The 17,124-nt window shown below is 33.7% G+C and overlaps 1 protein-coding gene across 1 annotated transcript in view; it reads left to right on the top strand.

The window, feature by feature from the left end:
- The first annotated feature begins 701 nt into the window (after positions 1 to 701).
- SPA17 (Sperm surface protein Sp17) overlaps positions 702 to 17,124 on the top strand; it is a 55,662-nt gene continuing 39,239 nt past the window's right edge. Inside the window, exons 1-4 of the mRNA XM_051209918.1 lie at positions 702 to 896; positions 933 to 1,006; positions 4,285 to 4,460; positions 7,630 to 7,687. Coding sequence (XP_051075401.1) covers positions 743 to 896; positions 933 to 1,006; positions 4,285 to 4,460; positions 7,630 to 7,687 — 462 coding nt within the window. The 5' untranslated portion in view covers positions 702 to 742. The remainder of the gene's footprint in view (positions 897 to 932; positions 1,007 to 4,284; positions 4,461 to 7,629; positions 7,688 to 17,124) is intronic.

Below are 17,124 nucleotides of genomic sequence, written 5' to 3'. Positions count from 1 at the left end.
GAATATGAGATTCAAGCAGCGCGTCTCTCTTTCAAGTATGCAGCGGATATGTCAGGACAAGCTCAACCACGAGGGACCAGAATGATAAAAGGTCTCTCTGAACTATGTTATGAAGACAAACTGCGATGCCTCAACCTATTTACCCCAGGCTACGGGTTGATCGTATATTGAGAACTATCTTTGTTATAATATGTATTACATTTTATTTTTATCTAGAAATGATAACTTGGGAGGATATTCTAAGAAAGTTCAAAAACTGAGATCAACTCGTTTATGTACGGTGTTCTGTTTCTAGCACTGAGTAGTGAATTACTGGAATTCTCTACTAGAACATATAATATCAGCGAATTTCGTTGATATATTCAAAGTGAGATTCGATATTCACAGTGCTACAAATTGTAAAGTTTAACAGTTTTCAAACTGATTAGTGATAAATTTGCACCTGATATGCCCTCATTTTTCTTGTCTTCAAGCCTCCTGTCCTTCCCAAACTGAAACTGAAACTCAACTGACCTATTATCCTCACTAGTGAAGACTGAAGGGATCGGTGATCCACTGCAATTACATACGGAAGCCCTCTTTGGCGGGAGCCCCTTCTATTCTGTCCACAACCAATCAAACTCTTCAAACTGCGGTGCTGCATCTTAGTGATCGAAAGTCATGTAGTATAAATAATTTGTTTAAATGTTCTACATTGAACTACTCAACAGAGTCATAGAAACTGCTAATATTTGAAAAAAACATGGCTGTGCCTTTTTCGAATACAACATTGAGAGTTCCACATGGTTTCCCAAACTTATTGGAAGGCTTCGCGAGGGAAGTTTTAAGACACCAACCCAAAGATATTTATGGTTTTGGTGCCAAATATTTTGAAGGATTGCTTTTAAAAAGAGAAGGTATTATTGCTAACATTGCATCAAACTTATATTTAGAAACTGGGATTGAAGATTTGGCTCAACTTGGTGCAAAACTAATTGATCGGTATTATAATAGCGAAGCGTATTGTGTAAGCTGTGTTCTTCATTTTTTTGAATTAAAGTTCCAATGAAACATTTGTGATTTTCAAGAGAATTAGTCATATATATCATAGTTTCCGAAGACCTCTGTTCAATAGTAAGAGTAAAGCTTTCGGATTTTACTGTATGCTTCCTGGGTCTGCACAAAATGTCAATAAAATAGGTGGATTTACCATTGATTTTTTTTGTGAACTCTACCTACATGTAGTTTTAGACTTTGGCTCCTAAAATAAGTGCAGATCAAACTATGCCTCAAACATGATGGTTACAGCACCTGGTTTTGTTAACATTTCGAAAATAAATTGCTTTTTCAGATCAGGATGGGGTCAGGGTGACTAATTTATTTTATATTGGCATATTTTTGAGAAAGATACATGTACAACAATGCATTGGTTTTTACTAAGCTTTTATTAAAAGTCACTCGTATTCCCATCCTAATCAATGCAGTGAACCATTGGTTATCACAACTGGTTATTGTAAAAGACTTATTTTTATAAGGTAGATTCGTTTACTATTTTTTGTTAATAGTCTGAGTATATTTCGAGCGTTATTTGACTCTGTTGAAACCATTTTTTCCCGAAATTTCTCTACTTTTAGTTATAAGAATAGGAACCTAGATGGCCTATGTCATATGATGAAGATCGGATTTCATTTCTAATGTGACAGCAGGAAGTCCCGATGCTACATACTCTAGCAGAGAATTTTAGTAGTACAAGACAGTGTGGATAGTAAACGTTCATGTAGAGACAATCTCTTCTTAGATTGTGATTATATGTGCATATATACTGAATATAATATCTGAGATGCACTTCCATCGAGTCATTTTCCTTTTACAGAACCATGTCGTGCTGACGTTAGAATTCTTCAGGTATACCACTCAGATAATAAGCAGGAAGAGACGAAAACAGTTGGTAACAACAAAATATTTTGATGGAGATGGAAATTAATGAGTGTGAGACTAACAAACTGAATATGTGAAAGAAAAATATCGAAATTGAGCTGCTCTGTGAGGTGGCCATGATGTTTGACCGAGCACTTTTAGCTAGTGACGTTCGTAGTACTAGCAACGTCAGCATTAATGTTGAATATCAACAAAGTTATTCTGAGGTTCTATAAGATTATTGCAATTCTCACCAGTAGCCGCTTTGAAGTTCTGAAAGCATAGTTTTTAACTCGACTTCCTTCTGTATATGTTTGTCAAGCCGAGTAGTCAAATATTGTTCATTACGTGCGGTACATCTCCTGATATTTTGAAAATATCTAAAAGAGTAAACAAAAGTTCAAAGTGTTATTCCCTACTAGTTTGAGAAGAACTATAAAGCGATCTTTCAGAGATATTTACGATTTGGCGTGTTAACTGCTGTGAACTACATTGAATGCTTGTCGCACTAAAGTTATGCTTGAAGTTGACTTTTTACTGAATAATAGCTTTATAAAATAAGCAGTTCAACAAGATCATAGTACTCAGTACCAATATAGTTTGTCCAAATAGACTTCACTATGAATTAACGTGCGAAGACGGTTAGGCATGTATACTTTGTTGTGTTTTAACCTGCTCGTCATCCGACCAGCTGTTTTATCTTACCATAGCAAGTTTACGCCATTCGCATAAATTGACTTATAGTTCAAACGTTTTAGACTTAAAAAATTGCTTGTTTATGTCTAGTTTTATGACCTCCTTATAGCTCATTCTGAGATTTTCAGTCTATCTTATATCAGCTAATTTAAAATCGCCATGGAAAGGTACGCGTAATAAAGTTTTCCTTTAAAAACTTGTGAGTTGAGAGGGGATGAAAACAATATTGAATTTTACGTTCGATGTTAAATCAATAAAGCAACACCAAAAATAAAGTGATACGGTCTACTCATTAGTTTGGCTTCTAATATTAGGTGGTCCATGAATATAATAGCAACAATTGTCATTTATGATACTTTGAAAATCCAGTTTTTTAAGACGTGTAAGCTCTTGGAGAGCATAAAATATGAACAATGGCATTATATTCGCCTTCGCAGTAAAATATGCAGGTTGATTTCGACGTTTATTTAACCTATAACATGACTAAAGTTGTTACAGACTGGCAACAATGTAGATGGTTTCGTAGTTTTAAATTTAGAATCAGTAAAATTTATTAGATGTTTATAATATAAGTAAGAAAGGTGTCTCGTGTTTGAATGTATAACAGTAATACATTATTTCTTTGAATTTATATGGCTGCTAACACAACAATATGTGTCGTAAACTTTGCTCATATTTTACTCTACATAACATTGGGCATAAACCCGTTCATGCTATTATTGGCTTGGATCTTGAATTTATGGTTATTACTGGTGTTGGGATGTGCTTTAACTTATCATCAAACATTATTAGTTTGGTGAACAGGATTGCAAATTTTACGATGTTGTTTTTCTGCTGTGTTCACAAGACGCTTAACTAACATGGTACTTTGAAACCGTGAGCCAGATGACGCGAGTAGGCACACAAATAATTTACTTGATCCTCGAAACAAACTAAAATGACACGAATACACTACTTTTCATTTGAATCATTTGCAGTCATGTTTGTATACCTTGAACTGAGTAGCATTTAACATCGTTTAGTCAATAACGTGACTGTCTGAACACATATTTAAAATATCATACAATTAGAACTGTTTGCCTGACAAATATAACTAATTGGTTAAGCCACATAATTACTCCTTAAGATCTGGTTGCTTGTCACAGACGATTGAAATGATCAATATCATCCTCACTCTAGTCGATTGAATCATTCCTCACCAAGTCCCCTTCAGATGGTTGAAGGATTTGATCTTCTATCTATAACAATGAAAGCCTTTATGTATAGATCACCAGTTAGTTATACTTTAAGTAGTGCCCGTAAATAATCAAAACGGTGTATGTGTATCCATAATAGGACTGATTCTAATGCGTTTCTGTGAATACTTTAAAAATAATTTTAATTTTCTGTGCACAGTTTAAAATAAAGTCAAGAAAGTATATTTTCACTTTCTAAATTTCATATTTGAATCCAAAAGGAAAGACATGAAACATTATTGCGTGATTTTCGACTCGGTATCTGCAATTCTCAATTTTGTCTCCACTGACTTCTGCTTAATCGAGTGGCGAGAAAAACAAACGGAAATGTTAACTTATCTGCCTTGATTTTTTAAATAAATGACTGTGTATTCTATAGTTTTACATAGTTTAAACAAGATGACCCTTATTTTTTAATTTCTCAAATGTTTTTTCCATTATACAAAATAACTAAAAGACTGGTACGTGCAACATTAACAATGCTGAACATCAAGAGGCGGCTGTACGTATTCAAGCAGAATATCGTAGACATTTAGCTAGCCAAGAAACTGAACACCTACGTGAACAAAATGCAGCAACTCGAATTCAAGCAAATTATCGTGGTTACAGAGATAGAAAACTAGTTAACGTAATGTAAGTTTTGATACGTATGCATGTATGTGGATTTGTTCACTCGAGAACTTTTATTTACCACAAAAAAAACTGATGCAAATTTTAGCCAGTGTTTATGTAAGTGGATAGTCTGTAAAATTACCACAACAAGTAGAAAATTATGACTTGAGACAGATAGCTAATGTTGAGAAAAATCTAAACCTCACATTTTATTATAATTGTTTAAGCTACTGAAATATAATGAAGTAGGTCGTTCTTAACAGCACATAATTCTCTTGTATACTGGGATGTGAAAATGTTCCTAATCGAAAGATGACGTAAATTAGTAGTCATAGTATACTATTGAACTGAGTAGCTCTGTTAATATTTCGTGTCTCGTGAAATTGCTTTTCACTCCAAACTGTTATCAATATGAAATTGACTGAAACAAGAAAACACCAAATAGGTGTTTTGACTGATATCGACGATCCTTATGTCTCCTGGAGATTATTTTCTTCTGTGTGTACTGCTTCATTTATGACTATGTTACATTAAAAGAATACTGATTCTCGTTAAAACTCCAGGAGTTTCACTTCGAAACTAAGTACTACAGAGTAGATGTTACATAAATATCTTATGCACAAATTATCAGAATACATCAACTCCGCATGTATCTCCTCTAGGGTTACTGTCTCAAGAATGGGTAAACTAGGAGGGTTGGAGATGGGGTAACCAGCTCCACTTAGTAGAAAACAACCTTGCTAAAAAAGTGACAACCAGAACAGATAGATTAGGCCTTCAGGACTCTATCCTCCTAGTTGAACGATCTTCATTCAGAGGAATTATTACACATTGATAAAACCGAGGAGGAGCTGACATAGTTTCAGATCACCACCTAGTGGTTCCCAGGATGAAACTGAAATTGAAGAAGCAATGAACAGCTAGACAATCAGCATTACAAAGGTTCAATACAACCTTCCTTCGAAATACTGACGGATCCAACAGATTCAAGATAGCTCTCAACAACACGTCCAAGCCTTACAAGATGTACTCAAAAGAGAAGAAACTACTATGGAGGACGAATGGACGGATATCAAAGAAGCATTAACTTCAACATGTCAGGAGGTTGTAGGCCTCAAGAATCATTATCATAGGGAATGGGTTTCTATGGAAACTCTGTTTTGGATTCAAGGAAGAAAGAAAGAGAAGATGGAAACTCACAACAGTCGAACAAGTAAAGAGAAAGTCAAAGCACAAGCTGAATATCCAGAAGCAAACAAGCAAGTAAAGAAGAGCATTAAAGCCGACAAGCAGAAATATGTGAAAGATCTAGAAACGACAGCATAGGAAGCTGCAAGGGAAGGAAATATGAAAAAAGTTATGTTACACAACAAAGAAACTAGTCGGAAATTATGGTAAAACAGAGAGGCTGGTCAAGGAAAAAGAAGGCAAGCCAATCACTGAGATTCAAGAACAGAGGAACAAATGGGTGGAACGCTTTGAGGAACATTTGAATAGGTCAGCTTCACTGAATCCACCGGACATCGAAGAAACACACACCGACCTTCCTATAAATGTCACTCCACCAGCGATCGAAGAAATCAGGATGGCCATCATATAAATCAATAGTGGTAAAGCAGCAGGAACTGACAATATACTAGCTGGAGCTCTGAAGTCAGGTGTAGAACTAACTGCAACTATGCTCCACGTTCTATTCAGAAAGATTTGGGAGGAAGGACAAGTGGCACTGACAGACTGGAAAGAGGGATTCCTCATCAGAGATCTGAGCAAATGTGAGAACTACAGAGGCATCACACTGCTATTGATACCAGGAAGCGTTTTGAATAGAGTGTTGCTGAATTGGATAAACGATTCGGTAGATGCCCAACTTCGGCATCAACAGGCTGGATTACGTGAGGACTAGTTGTACACAGACCACATCGCGACATTACGAATAATTTTGAACAATCAGTTGAGCGGAACTCGTTACTGTATATCAACTTCATTGATTATGAGAAAGCATTTGACAGCATGGATAGGAGAACATTGTGGAACCTTCTTCGATACTATGGCGTGCGTAGCTGGTAAAATTGTCATCATCATACAGACTTCATACGACGGACTACTGTGCAAAGTGATGCATGGAGGACAGCTGACAGACACATTCTAAATTAGGACTGGAGTCAGAAAAGGCTGCTTACTCTCACCTTTCTCCTTCTTCTGGTGGTTGACTGGATTATGGAGACGTTCACATCTAAAGGAAAGCACGGAATACGATGCAAAACCTAGATGTAACTAGACGATTCGGACATTGCAGATCAACTAGCCCTTCTATCTCATACACACGAACAACTGCAGATGAAGACAACTAGTGTAGCAGCAGCCTCAGCATCAGTAGGCCTAAACACAAGGGAAAAATCAACATTTTCAAATACAACACAGAGAACACCAACTCAATCACACTTGATGGAGAAATTCTGGAAGTGGTGGAAAGTTTCACGTATCTGGGTAGCATCACCGATGAACAAGGAGGATCTGATGAAGATGAAAAGGTGATTATTGGCAAAGCAAGGGCAATATTCCTACAATTGAAGAACATATGGAACTCAAAACAACTGTCTGCGAGACAATATCAAAGTCAGAGTCTTCACCGTGAATGTCGACGCAGTTCTACTGTATGGATCTGAAACTTTGAGAACTTCTACAACCATCATCAAGAAAATACAAGTATTTATAAAGAATTGTCTGCGCAAGATACTCAATATCCATTGGCAGGATACCATCAACAACAGCCTACTGCAGAAAAGGAAAAACTAGCCGCCATCTGAAGAGAAAATTAGGAAAAGACGTTGGGAGTAGATAGAACACACATTACAGAAATCATCAAACTGCATCGCGAAGCAAACACTAGCCTGGAATCCTAAAGGGAAGAGGAAAAACGAAAGACCAAAGAACACATTGAATTGGGAATTAAAAGCATACATCAAAAGAACGAATAGCAACTGGAAAGAATTAGAAAGGATTACTCAGAGTTGGATGGAGATTGGTAGTTGGTGACCTATGCTCCCCCACGAGGGGCAACATGTCCAAGTAAGTATGAGGATGCATTAGTTCCATGGATTAAACAACTTTCCAGTTGTTCCTAATTCTCATTAATCGTATGACTGGCATCAGTTAATAATATTAAGAACCAAATAAATTTTGTTTTTAGGAAGGAAAACGAACGTGATATGGATCATTCTGAAGAACAACTAAACAAAGAAGATGAAGTAAGTTTTTACGTATTATGTCTAAACGTGTTATAGTTTTCCAAGTTTGCTTTATAAAGCTTAAAAATTTTCCATTACATAATGTTTACATGAAAACATGGGATAGAAATAGGAACCACAGTAAAAACCATTGAAATACACTTTCTATATTTAAAAGTAAATCACATCTCTTCGAAGACACATAACATGTATTCTGAAGTAACATGCATAAGAAATTTAACCACTCTTATATGATAATAACATTATTAAAACAGAAGGTTTAGGAAGTTTGTCCAATCTCTATTTGCATCCCATATTGAATTAGATCATTTAACTCAATGATCTAAAGTTAACACTCTCTCAGTGTTGGGCAAATGTCTTTGATTTTGTCTATGGTGTGTTTTTGTGTGTTAATCACTGAGATTATCTATACCAAAGCAAAAACCGCTGTTCAATAAATTCTATTTTTCGATTATTGCTAACTACAGTTATTCTATAATGTTTCTTATTATAATGTTAATTTTTTTTATTACTTTGTCAACCTTATAATTTAAATATACTTTTAAAGTAACTAGAAACATCATGTGTGGATCTGAAGTGTCTTGTTTTTGTAAATGATAGTGAAAATTCCCATTTTGACATTTGGTAAATAAACAAGGAATGAATCGAGCGGAGAAATTTCTTTTCATTTAGTTTTTCATCATGGTTCTACACTAATACATATTCACGATGGCGTTTGAAGCGAATGGTACTGATTTCGAGTCCCAGAGTGAACACCAACTCTGAGATGCAGGTACATCCAGCTGACGAGTCCAAAATAAGACGAAACGCGCGTTCTGGATTCCACTGCTAGCCACTATCCATCTTTGCTTATGTATATATATATAATACTCATCGATTAGACGACGTTACGTAATAATTATATCATGACATATCGATTATATATTAACATTGAGTAATTGGAAGAAAGTGGGTTAATCATAATCAAAGTAATTATTTGAAAATTAAGTAGTTGCTAAGTTGCATAACATATGAAAAGAGAAGAAGGAACTAACAAAATATTTTAATGAATAGTCAGTAGAATAGAGACGAAATGTTAAGAACAAATAAAACATAAGAAACGGAAGAAATACGAAAATAGTTTATCAAAGCTCTGCTATAAACACTCCTATATCAATGGCCAAGGTAGCAAGAGTGGTTAGCAATGATGAAAAATATGCTATCATTACCAGATAAAAGGAACAGTGAGTGATCTTACTTCATATTACATCTCATCTACTCTGTAGATAATTCTATCTGGAGTTTGTGCTGATGATGTCGTTCAGAAGAACGATGAAAGCTCTAAGACCACACCATCCAGCTCAGAGAACAAAACTCCATCAAGATGATCCAATGTTCTACAAAGGGAATTATCACAATTATATTGTAAATGTATTCAATAAACGTTCTAAAGTTCTGTTCAGTTGATTTTCAAGTGTAATTGTACTAATCTTTCATTTTACTAACATTTATCATTCACAAGAATTATAAACGAGTAAAGTGGATTCGTTCTAAACTTTTGAATTTCTACAACATATATCAAGCAGATATATGACATAATAGATTCCTAATAATATATATTTAGATTTGTATTGTTTATTGTAAAATGTAATGTTTCGTCATAAATCAGGGTCTTCATAAGTGATTCCCTTTCAAAATGAAGTCAACTATAAATCAACTTGATATTATTTACTTAAATCTTCCTATTGATGTTTAGAACTGCAATTGATCAGTCCCTTATTGACATATGTGCATCCTGTGCGGATTGCCTCGATATTGCCTTAATTCACAAGCAAGTGCTTATCAGGACTTAATAGCTAAGTAGATAATGTGTAAGCATTTGAAGCAAACAGTACTGGGTTAGAGTCTTAGAGTGAATATCAACTCTGAGATGTAGGTACATCCAGGTGATGAGTCCCACGCGTCATCGATTTCATTGCTAATCATTATCTATCTTAGAATGAATTTAATTATTTCAATTAATCCATATACTAAAATAAAAATTTAATCATGATTGAAAAAAAAAGATTTTAATCACATTTTCCATATCATCCATCTTATGTACACTTATTATTCCTCTTTTAATTGTCTACGAATGAGTTGTTAAACAAGTGGAGATTATATAATATACATATGTAAATATATGCAATAAGTAGTATATTTTAGTTAAACAAATATTTTGTTTACAAAAGTTGATTTTTGATTGGTTATCAGAAATTTTTTTCCCAATACTTCTTTTATTCATTTTTAACCAATCAAAATAAAGTATTCATCAAATATGTTGAAATTAATTTTTGCACTTAAAATTTTTACTCATTATAATTATTATTCATATTCTTCAATCTGTACGTAGGTTCAATTTTTCTTCATAATGTTTCAAATGATACTCATTGTGTTTATATTCACTAGCGGTTATTTTAATTGTACCATCCTCTTGTTATTTAAGAATGCAATTGATCAGTCTCATGTGTGGCATATGTGCATCCTGTGCGGATTGCCTTAAGTCACAAGCTTTATAAACAAAGATGGTTAGTAGCTAGCAGTGGAATCCAAGACGTGCGTTTTATCCTATTTTGGCACACGTCAACTGGATATACCTACATCCTAGAGTTGATGTTCACTCCGTTATTCGAACCCAGTAACGTTCGCTTCAAACTCTATCGCGTTATCCACTTAGTTACTGAGTCCTGATAGCCATCTGTTTGTGCAATGGGGTGAAGTCTTAGATTTACTTGTATCTTCTCATTGTTGTTCATAGGACGAAACGCGCATCCTGATTTCCACTGCTCGCCATTGTCCATCTATACTCATTGTTTTATTATATATATATAGTTTGTTCCAATGTATCGTTTAACCGGTAAAATAATTCCTATAGATCAGTTCTTCCTTTATATTATCATTTGTGACAAAGAAATAGATTTTCGGAGTATTCTATAAAATATTATTCAACGATTTATTTTCATTATAAAATCACCATTTATATGAGTAGTTAAAGAACAATGAAAGTTGTTTTGTCTTACCAATTCTGGAAACTATTTATAGCACGTGCCTATAAGAAAGTCGGCTAAGCTCAGACATAAGATCCTTAGATTTTGTGGTAAGCATAAACCCTGAAGACCAAGTAATTCGCTGGTGACCATGATTTTTAAATATTCCAGGTTTAGTGAGTTTTAATGACTTTGTAATTGATACAAGCTCATAATAAAAATAATTTCTAATTTTTGCACTTTTTAAATTCTTTTTGTAGACCCTATCGATCATGAATTCTTCTAGTTCGTAACTAGTGGACATATTATTGCTAATTATGTGTCAGATTTGTAGAAGATTAGTTCAGTTAAAAGATAGTTCACTCTATTGGTTGACTTTAGTTAGATAACCATTAAAAACCAACTATTTTACTACAATACAAAACTTTTCAATAGTTCTAATGTGAGAAAGCCATGAATGGTGGAAATCATTCATGTTTAACATGAGATGGTGGAGAATATTTGTAGCTCAGGTGGATGATTTGGATGGAGTTTTGTTCTCTGAGATGGATGATTTGGTTGTGGAGCTTTCGTCGTTCTTCTGAACGAACATCATCAGCACAAACTTCATCAGCGCCAAACCATCCAGCTCAGAGAACAAAACTCCATCAAAATGTTTAACATAAGAATGACATATAAAACTAGTAGCGAAATGTTACTTCTTAATTATAAATCTAATGATTGATCATATACACTTTGTGAAATTGTAAATATGTAAGCTCTTTGTTTAAATTCTTGTAATCCCTTCTTACATAAGTACTTTATTACTATTAGTATAATTCTAAATGATGGAATGTTTCAAAGTTGACATTTACACTCTCTTGTATGACTATCAGTAATAAAATAGCTAAGCATATATTTAAATTGTAATATTTTACAATTTGGAAATAATAGTTTATATGTAATGATATAGTTGAAACTCTTGTTTCGTTTACATTCTTATTAGAGAAGGTAGCCTTGTCAGATTGTTTAAATCTCCGTAGTATTAGAGAGCTATCAAAATATACTTAGGTAATTCGATAACTAACCTAAAGGTCTTTAAGCAAAGATAGATAGTAGCTAGCAGTGGAATCCACGACGCGCGGTTGATTGTATTAGGGACTCATCAGTCGGATCTATCTGCATCCCAGAGTTGATAATCACTCTAAAATTCGAATCCAGTACCTTTCGCTTCAAACTCTATCACCTTATCCACTTAGTTACTGAGTCCTGATTGCCATCTGTTTGTGCAATGGGACGAAGTTTAAATTCATTGATCAACTTCAGTCCTAAATAACAATGGTAGGATACAAGTAAAGCAACACCAAGGTCTTTTCACAACATTTTAAAGTATTTGCAATAATTGACTTAGAATACAAATAGGTAATAATAGTATGTGTTTATTAGTAATATTATTACTTTTGGTAGATTATTTTCTTCTTTCTCTGCACTCATCTTATTAAATTCCTGTTTTTGCTTCTCCAATGGTATAGAAATGTAATTAGAATATACTGTAAAAATGTATGCCTAGTCGTCTATACAGTTTTCTCTGTTCAGCAGAGAGATAAAGGATTACATGTCTCTTTTGAATATAATTACTGAGGTAATTATTTTCAATCTATAAGACTTCCGCCATAAGTAAAAAATGGAATCGAACCATAATGGATTACCTTGAAAATATATAATTAATAGGTTAGAATGATCAAGTTTTATTTACCACATATCCACTGTCAATTAAGCATGATCAACTAGACCGTTCCCAAATCACAAAAGGAATTTATCTCTGGTTAGTTTAGTTGTCTGGTATTAATCCCTAATACAGCTTTTTTCAGTGAGAAAGTTGGTTTAGTAAATGCACACTCAAGTGAAGAAAACAAATTAAATGATCTTTAATTAACCAACCAATATCGGTTGACTAGAATATGGCAATCAATGACTAACTAGGTAAAAAGAAAGCCTAGTTATAGTTCGGGTTATCTTTGGAGGGATCTTTGTTGAAATAGCTCCATGTTTCTTTGACTTCCTGATCATTGTATACATATAGTTTCACAGAATCTCTTATGAATAACCTACTTTAATCACCTTATCATATATCCTATCTGTTTTCTTGTATATAATATCATTTAAGCATACATTTTCAGTTCTTCTTATAAAGTACCTAACCTGATTTGTTTAACATAATATGTAAAACTGGTTTATTTTCTCTTCATTTCTTTACTGATGTTTCCAGGTTAGATTTTGATTTTTCTTTTCCAACAACCAAAAAAAAGTAAACAATTTCCTGTTTGTTTAAATAAATTCTAACTTATTTTTCAATAATCAATATATTCAATGTTTTTCTTTTCCCACCCAACCCCCCTAACCCCCCAAAAGATCTTAATAATTTTTTATCATTTGTATTGGTCTTCTAGAATTCTTTCATAGAAATTGTTTATTATGAATTAGGATATTGTTTAAATTCTATAATAATGAGTCGGAATTAGTTTTTCTTCTTCTGTTGACCTGAAGAAGACTTTATTCATTGAGTAATAGATTTAATTGTTCTTGTCTTTTGTTTTGTTTGGGGTTAGATTGGGGTTTTTTTCAAATATATAAATCCATACATATTACATTAAAATTAACTTGACAAAAAGATGAAATATATTGATATCAGAAGGGGTTGTTGTGGATATTATAGTAATTTATAATGGTTGAAATCATGAGTCAATTCAAGATAGACTACCATGGAAAACCTGGAAGCAGTGGATGGCTGTTTCGTCCTATTGTTGGACTCTTCAGCAGTGCGCATCCACGATCCCGCCTCATGAGATTCGAGCCCATGGCCTATCGATCTCGCACGCGAGCGCTTAACCACTGGACCACTGAGCCGGTATCCAATGGTATTAATGTTTAATTTCAATAAATCCATGAAATTGAGCCACACAACCACCATTGCCATCAGTGAGTTACTATCTCACAGCAGACCTGGTGGAACTCCACTGGTCACTGCTTCTCACTAGGACTGCAAGAAATAACTCTTGGAGAATGTCACTAGTGAGCATATGTTGATGAGTATCAGAAGGGATTGTTGTGGATATTATAGTAATTTTTAATGGTTGAAATCGTGAGTCACTTGAAGATAGACTACCATGGAAGTTTTTATCTTTCTTGTAAACGACATTACCAACACAAACTTCCGATAGAAGTCTACCTTCATCAAAAAAGAGGAAGAATATGTATTTGTAAAATCTTAGCGAATGAATATGAAGTAAATCCAACGTTTCATTTTGCAATCTGGTTCAAGCTTTTTCACGGAAATATAAATAAACATCAAATAGGTACATAGTTCTTCGATTCACTGTATACTGAATAGGTCATCTAATCAACATTAACAATATTTAAAGTAGATATTTGCATTAGTGTAAAAGAGACAATGTAGTATGAAACATTGACAAAACATTGAATTTACTTCAAATTCATTCACTGAAATTTTACAACTATATATTCTTCCTTTTTAATGTTTTACGTCAGCTTAGTGACCAAATACTGTGAAACTATTTGATCAGATTTAGACGAAAGTTTTTATATATTTTAAAGTGAATATCACAGAATGCATTATAAAATGTCTTGTTTACAAATAATAATAAAAACGAATATCCGAAATGTCATCATAGATCTTATGTGTAAGAAGTTGTATGATGCATGTATGGTGTTCGAAAGTTGGACACAGTCGACAGGAAACTCTGAATCTAGGTTTGGTATTAGTTAGCAGTCATTAGACAAGTGTAAGTGTAGTCTTGAGGAGATTGATATTCTTTAGTGGATTTGAACCTAAGTTGTCTAGCTTCATAGTCTAAGACGTTATCATTGAACAATTTAGAATGTGACTGACCTCCTATAGGACTAAGATATATGGATTAGTTGATCTGTAAGCAGTGATCAATAACAATTTTTTTAGTCATTCCAAGTGATTGAATCCTATTCAACATGGTTTTTAATGAAAGGAAAATAAATTGTGTTCTAAGTCTTTCGCCTAGACACGAATGAAATATTTAGCAAATTTTATTTCCCGTGAAACATCACACAAAGTGTTCTAGTTTATTAATCAACAATAATTATGTTAACAATAAGGATAATAATGATAACTATTAGTGTGGTGTGGGTTACTTACATTCACATAAGTAGCATATAACGGTGGTCAGGCATAGAATGTATTTCAGTAGAAGATTGATACGGAAAGAACGGGAACGGAACGCAATTGGTATGAAAATGTATGAACAATGAAATCTGAGACAATGGACTGATATTTACAAAAGGAACAGTGAAGTTTGAGACGATGGATTGATATTTTGCAAATTAACCATTTACTAGATGGTTCTCAGATTTTAGTGAGATGCTCTGTAATCTTGTGCTCTAATACATTCGATTGTCCCCACTCGTGTTATTGCTCACTACATTAGTATCTCCTACAATCACATATGTTTGGTTGATATAAGAACGTAATATTTAAGGGTCATGATGTAATCATGCACGGGGAATGTTTGGAATAGGTTATTCATATAATAGAAGAATTAATAATAAAACAGCTGTGGATTAGTTTTGATATTTCTAACAATAATACTGATGATAATAATAATAATCCTAGTCGATATAAAGATCCTGAGTAGATCAAAATATGTGGTTGGTTAATTTGACCATCCACCTCTTAAAAACTGAATTTTTATACCTTCTTGGATAAGTCAGTTAAACATGGTCAAAATAGGGCCTGGCACAAATATGCGTTAACTCAAATTTTCAAGTAACTTCAATATGATAAGAGGAATTTAACACAACGAATAGGAAGAAAGTCAAAAGAATATTACTATCAAGGACAGTGAGAAAGTTTACACAATAGGAATACTGCTTGGAAAGAATGAAGTCAGAGAATGTATGTAATAAGGCATATTAGAAATTGAAACATTCAGTGACGTTTATGAGTGAATAGATCCGTGTAACTGGGACAGATAATGATGTATATTATCTAACGTCTTCTAAACAATGATTTTAGTTTTCGTTCGGATCATAACCAGATAACCTAGACTTACCAACTGCGTTTAAACCAACTGTCAGTGACCTCACAAATGGATTCCATGGTTTGTTTCCACTGATTGTATTCTTCCTTTACCGGTTTGAAGTATTATCATTATTATTAACCATCCCAGAGATATTATGGTTAACTCACTGTTTAGCGTAATCTTCCAACTTTTACATGCTTTTTGTAATTAATTACGTTGTTGTGGATACTTTTAAGTATACTAAATTAATTCATTTGATCCATTAAATTATTCGGTATTCTTATTTTACTGATTAGTTTGTTGGAACAATTTAGCTTATCAGTAGTATATTTTCTTTGAATGATTGAGATTTATAGCTTAGGTGATAAATTTAGAACGTTTTATCTTCTTTGAGCTCATTGATTGAATTATGCAATTTTCAAATAGTGCTTATTCAGATGATATGTAATGCTTGTGAAATAATTAAACATCTCACTTCTAAATGAAGTGTCGACAATATTGTCCAAAAGGATAGTGAAACATTCATAATTGAACAAACCAATTGTAAGAATACAGTATTTACAACCGATCACTAAGTTTAGATTTTAGCTAGCAATGGAATACAGAACGCGCATTTTGTTCTATTTGGGACTCGTCAGCATCGCAGAATTCACTCTAGAACTTGAACCCAATACCGTTTGCTTCAAACGGTATAACGTTATTCACTTCGCTACTGAGTCCAGACAGCCACTGGCTTGTACAAGGGAATGAAGTTTAATTTATTTGTATTTGTTGTTTGAATCTTCCTTATAACGTTTATGACTTCAATTGTCCATCTTGTACGGATTGCCTCGATATTGCCAGTAAATAACAAGCATTATAAGCAGTGATTAACGGAGGCTAACTGAGTAGTGATCCATGTTATATGTGTTAAGTCTTTCTTAATACTGATGGAATTCTATCGACCAAGTTGTTATGTAACCGCTAGTCTAAGTAACACAATATCGCATGCATTATATCGAGATGTAAAGTGATGATTGGAGATAGTTGACGGGTGCTAAATAACATAGAAAATAATTAGAAAGTTTTCTATCATCTACCTCTGACTATCACTTAGCATCACAACACAGAATAAAGCATATCTTTAAATTCACTTGATATTGTTTTACTTGAATCTTCCCATTGATGTTTATCACTACAATTGATCAGTCTCTTGTTGGCATATATGCTTCCTGTGCGTATTGCCTCGATATTGCCTTAAGTCACATGCTTTATAAGCAAAGATGGATGGTGGCTAGCAGTGGAATCCAGGGCGCGTGTTTCGTCCTATTTGGGACTCGTCAGCTGGATGTACCTGCATATCTTACTTTAAATGCTATTCGTTATCTACTCTAATAATAAA

The sequence above is a fragment of the Schistosoma haematobium genome, chromosome 1 (genome assembly GCF_000699445.3).
Source record: "Schistosoma haematobium chromosome 1, whole genome shotgun sequence".
NCBI classification, from domain to species: Eukaryota; Metazoa; Platyhelminthes; class Trematoda; order Strigeidida; family Schistosomatidae; genus Schistosoma; species Schistosoma haematobium.
Note: the sequence above shows the minus strand (reverse complement) of the source record. Positions and strands in the feature narration are given on the sequence as shown.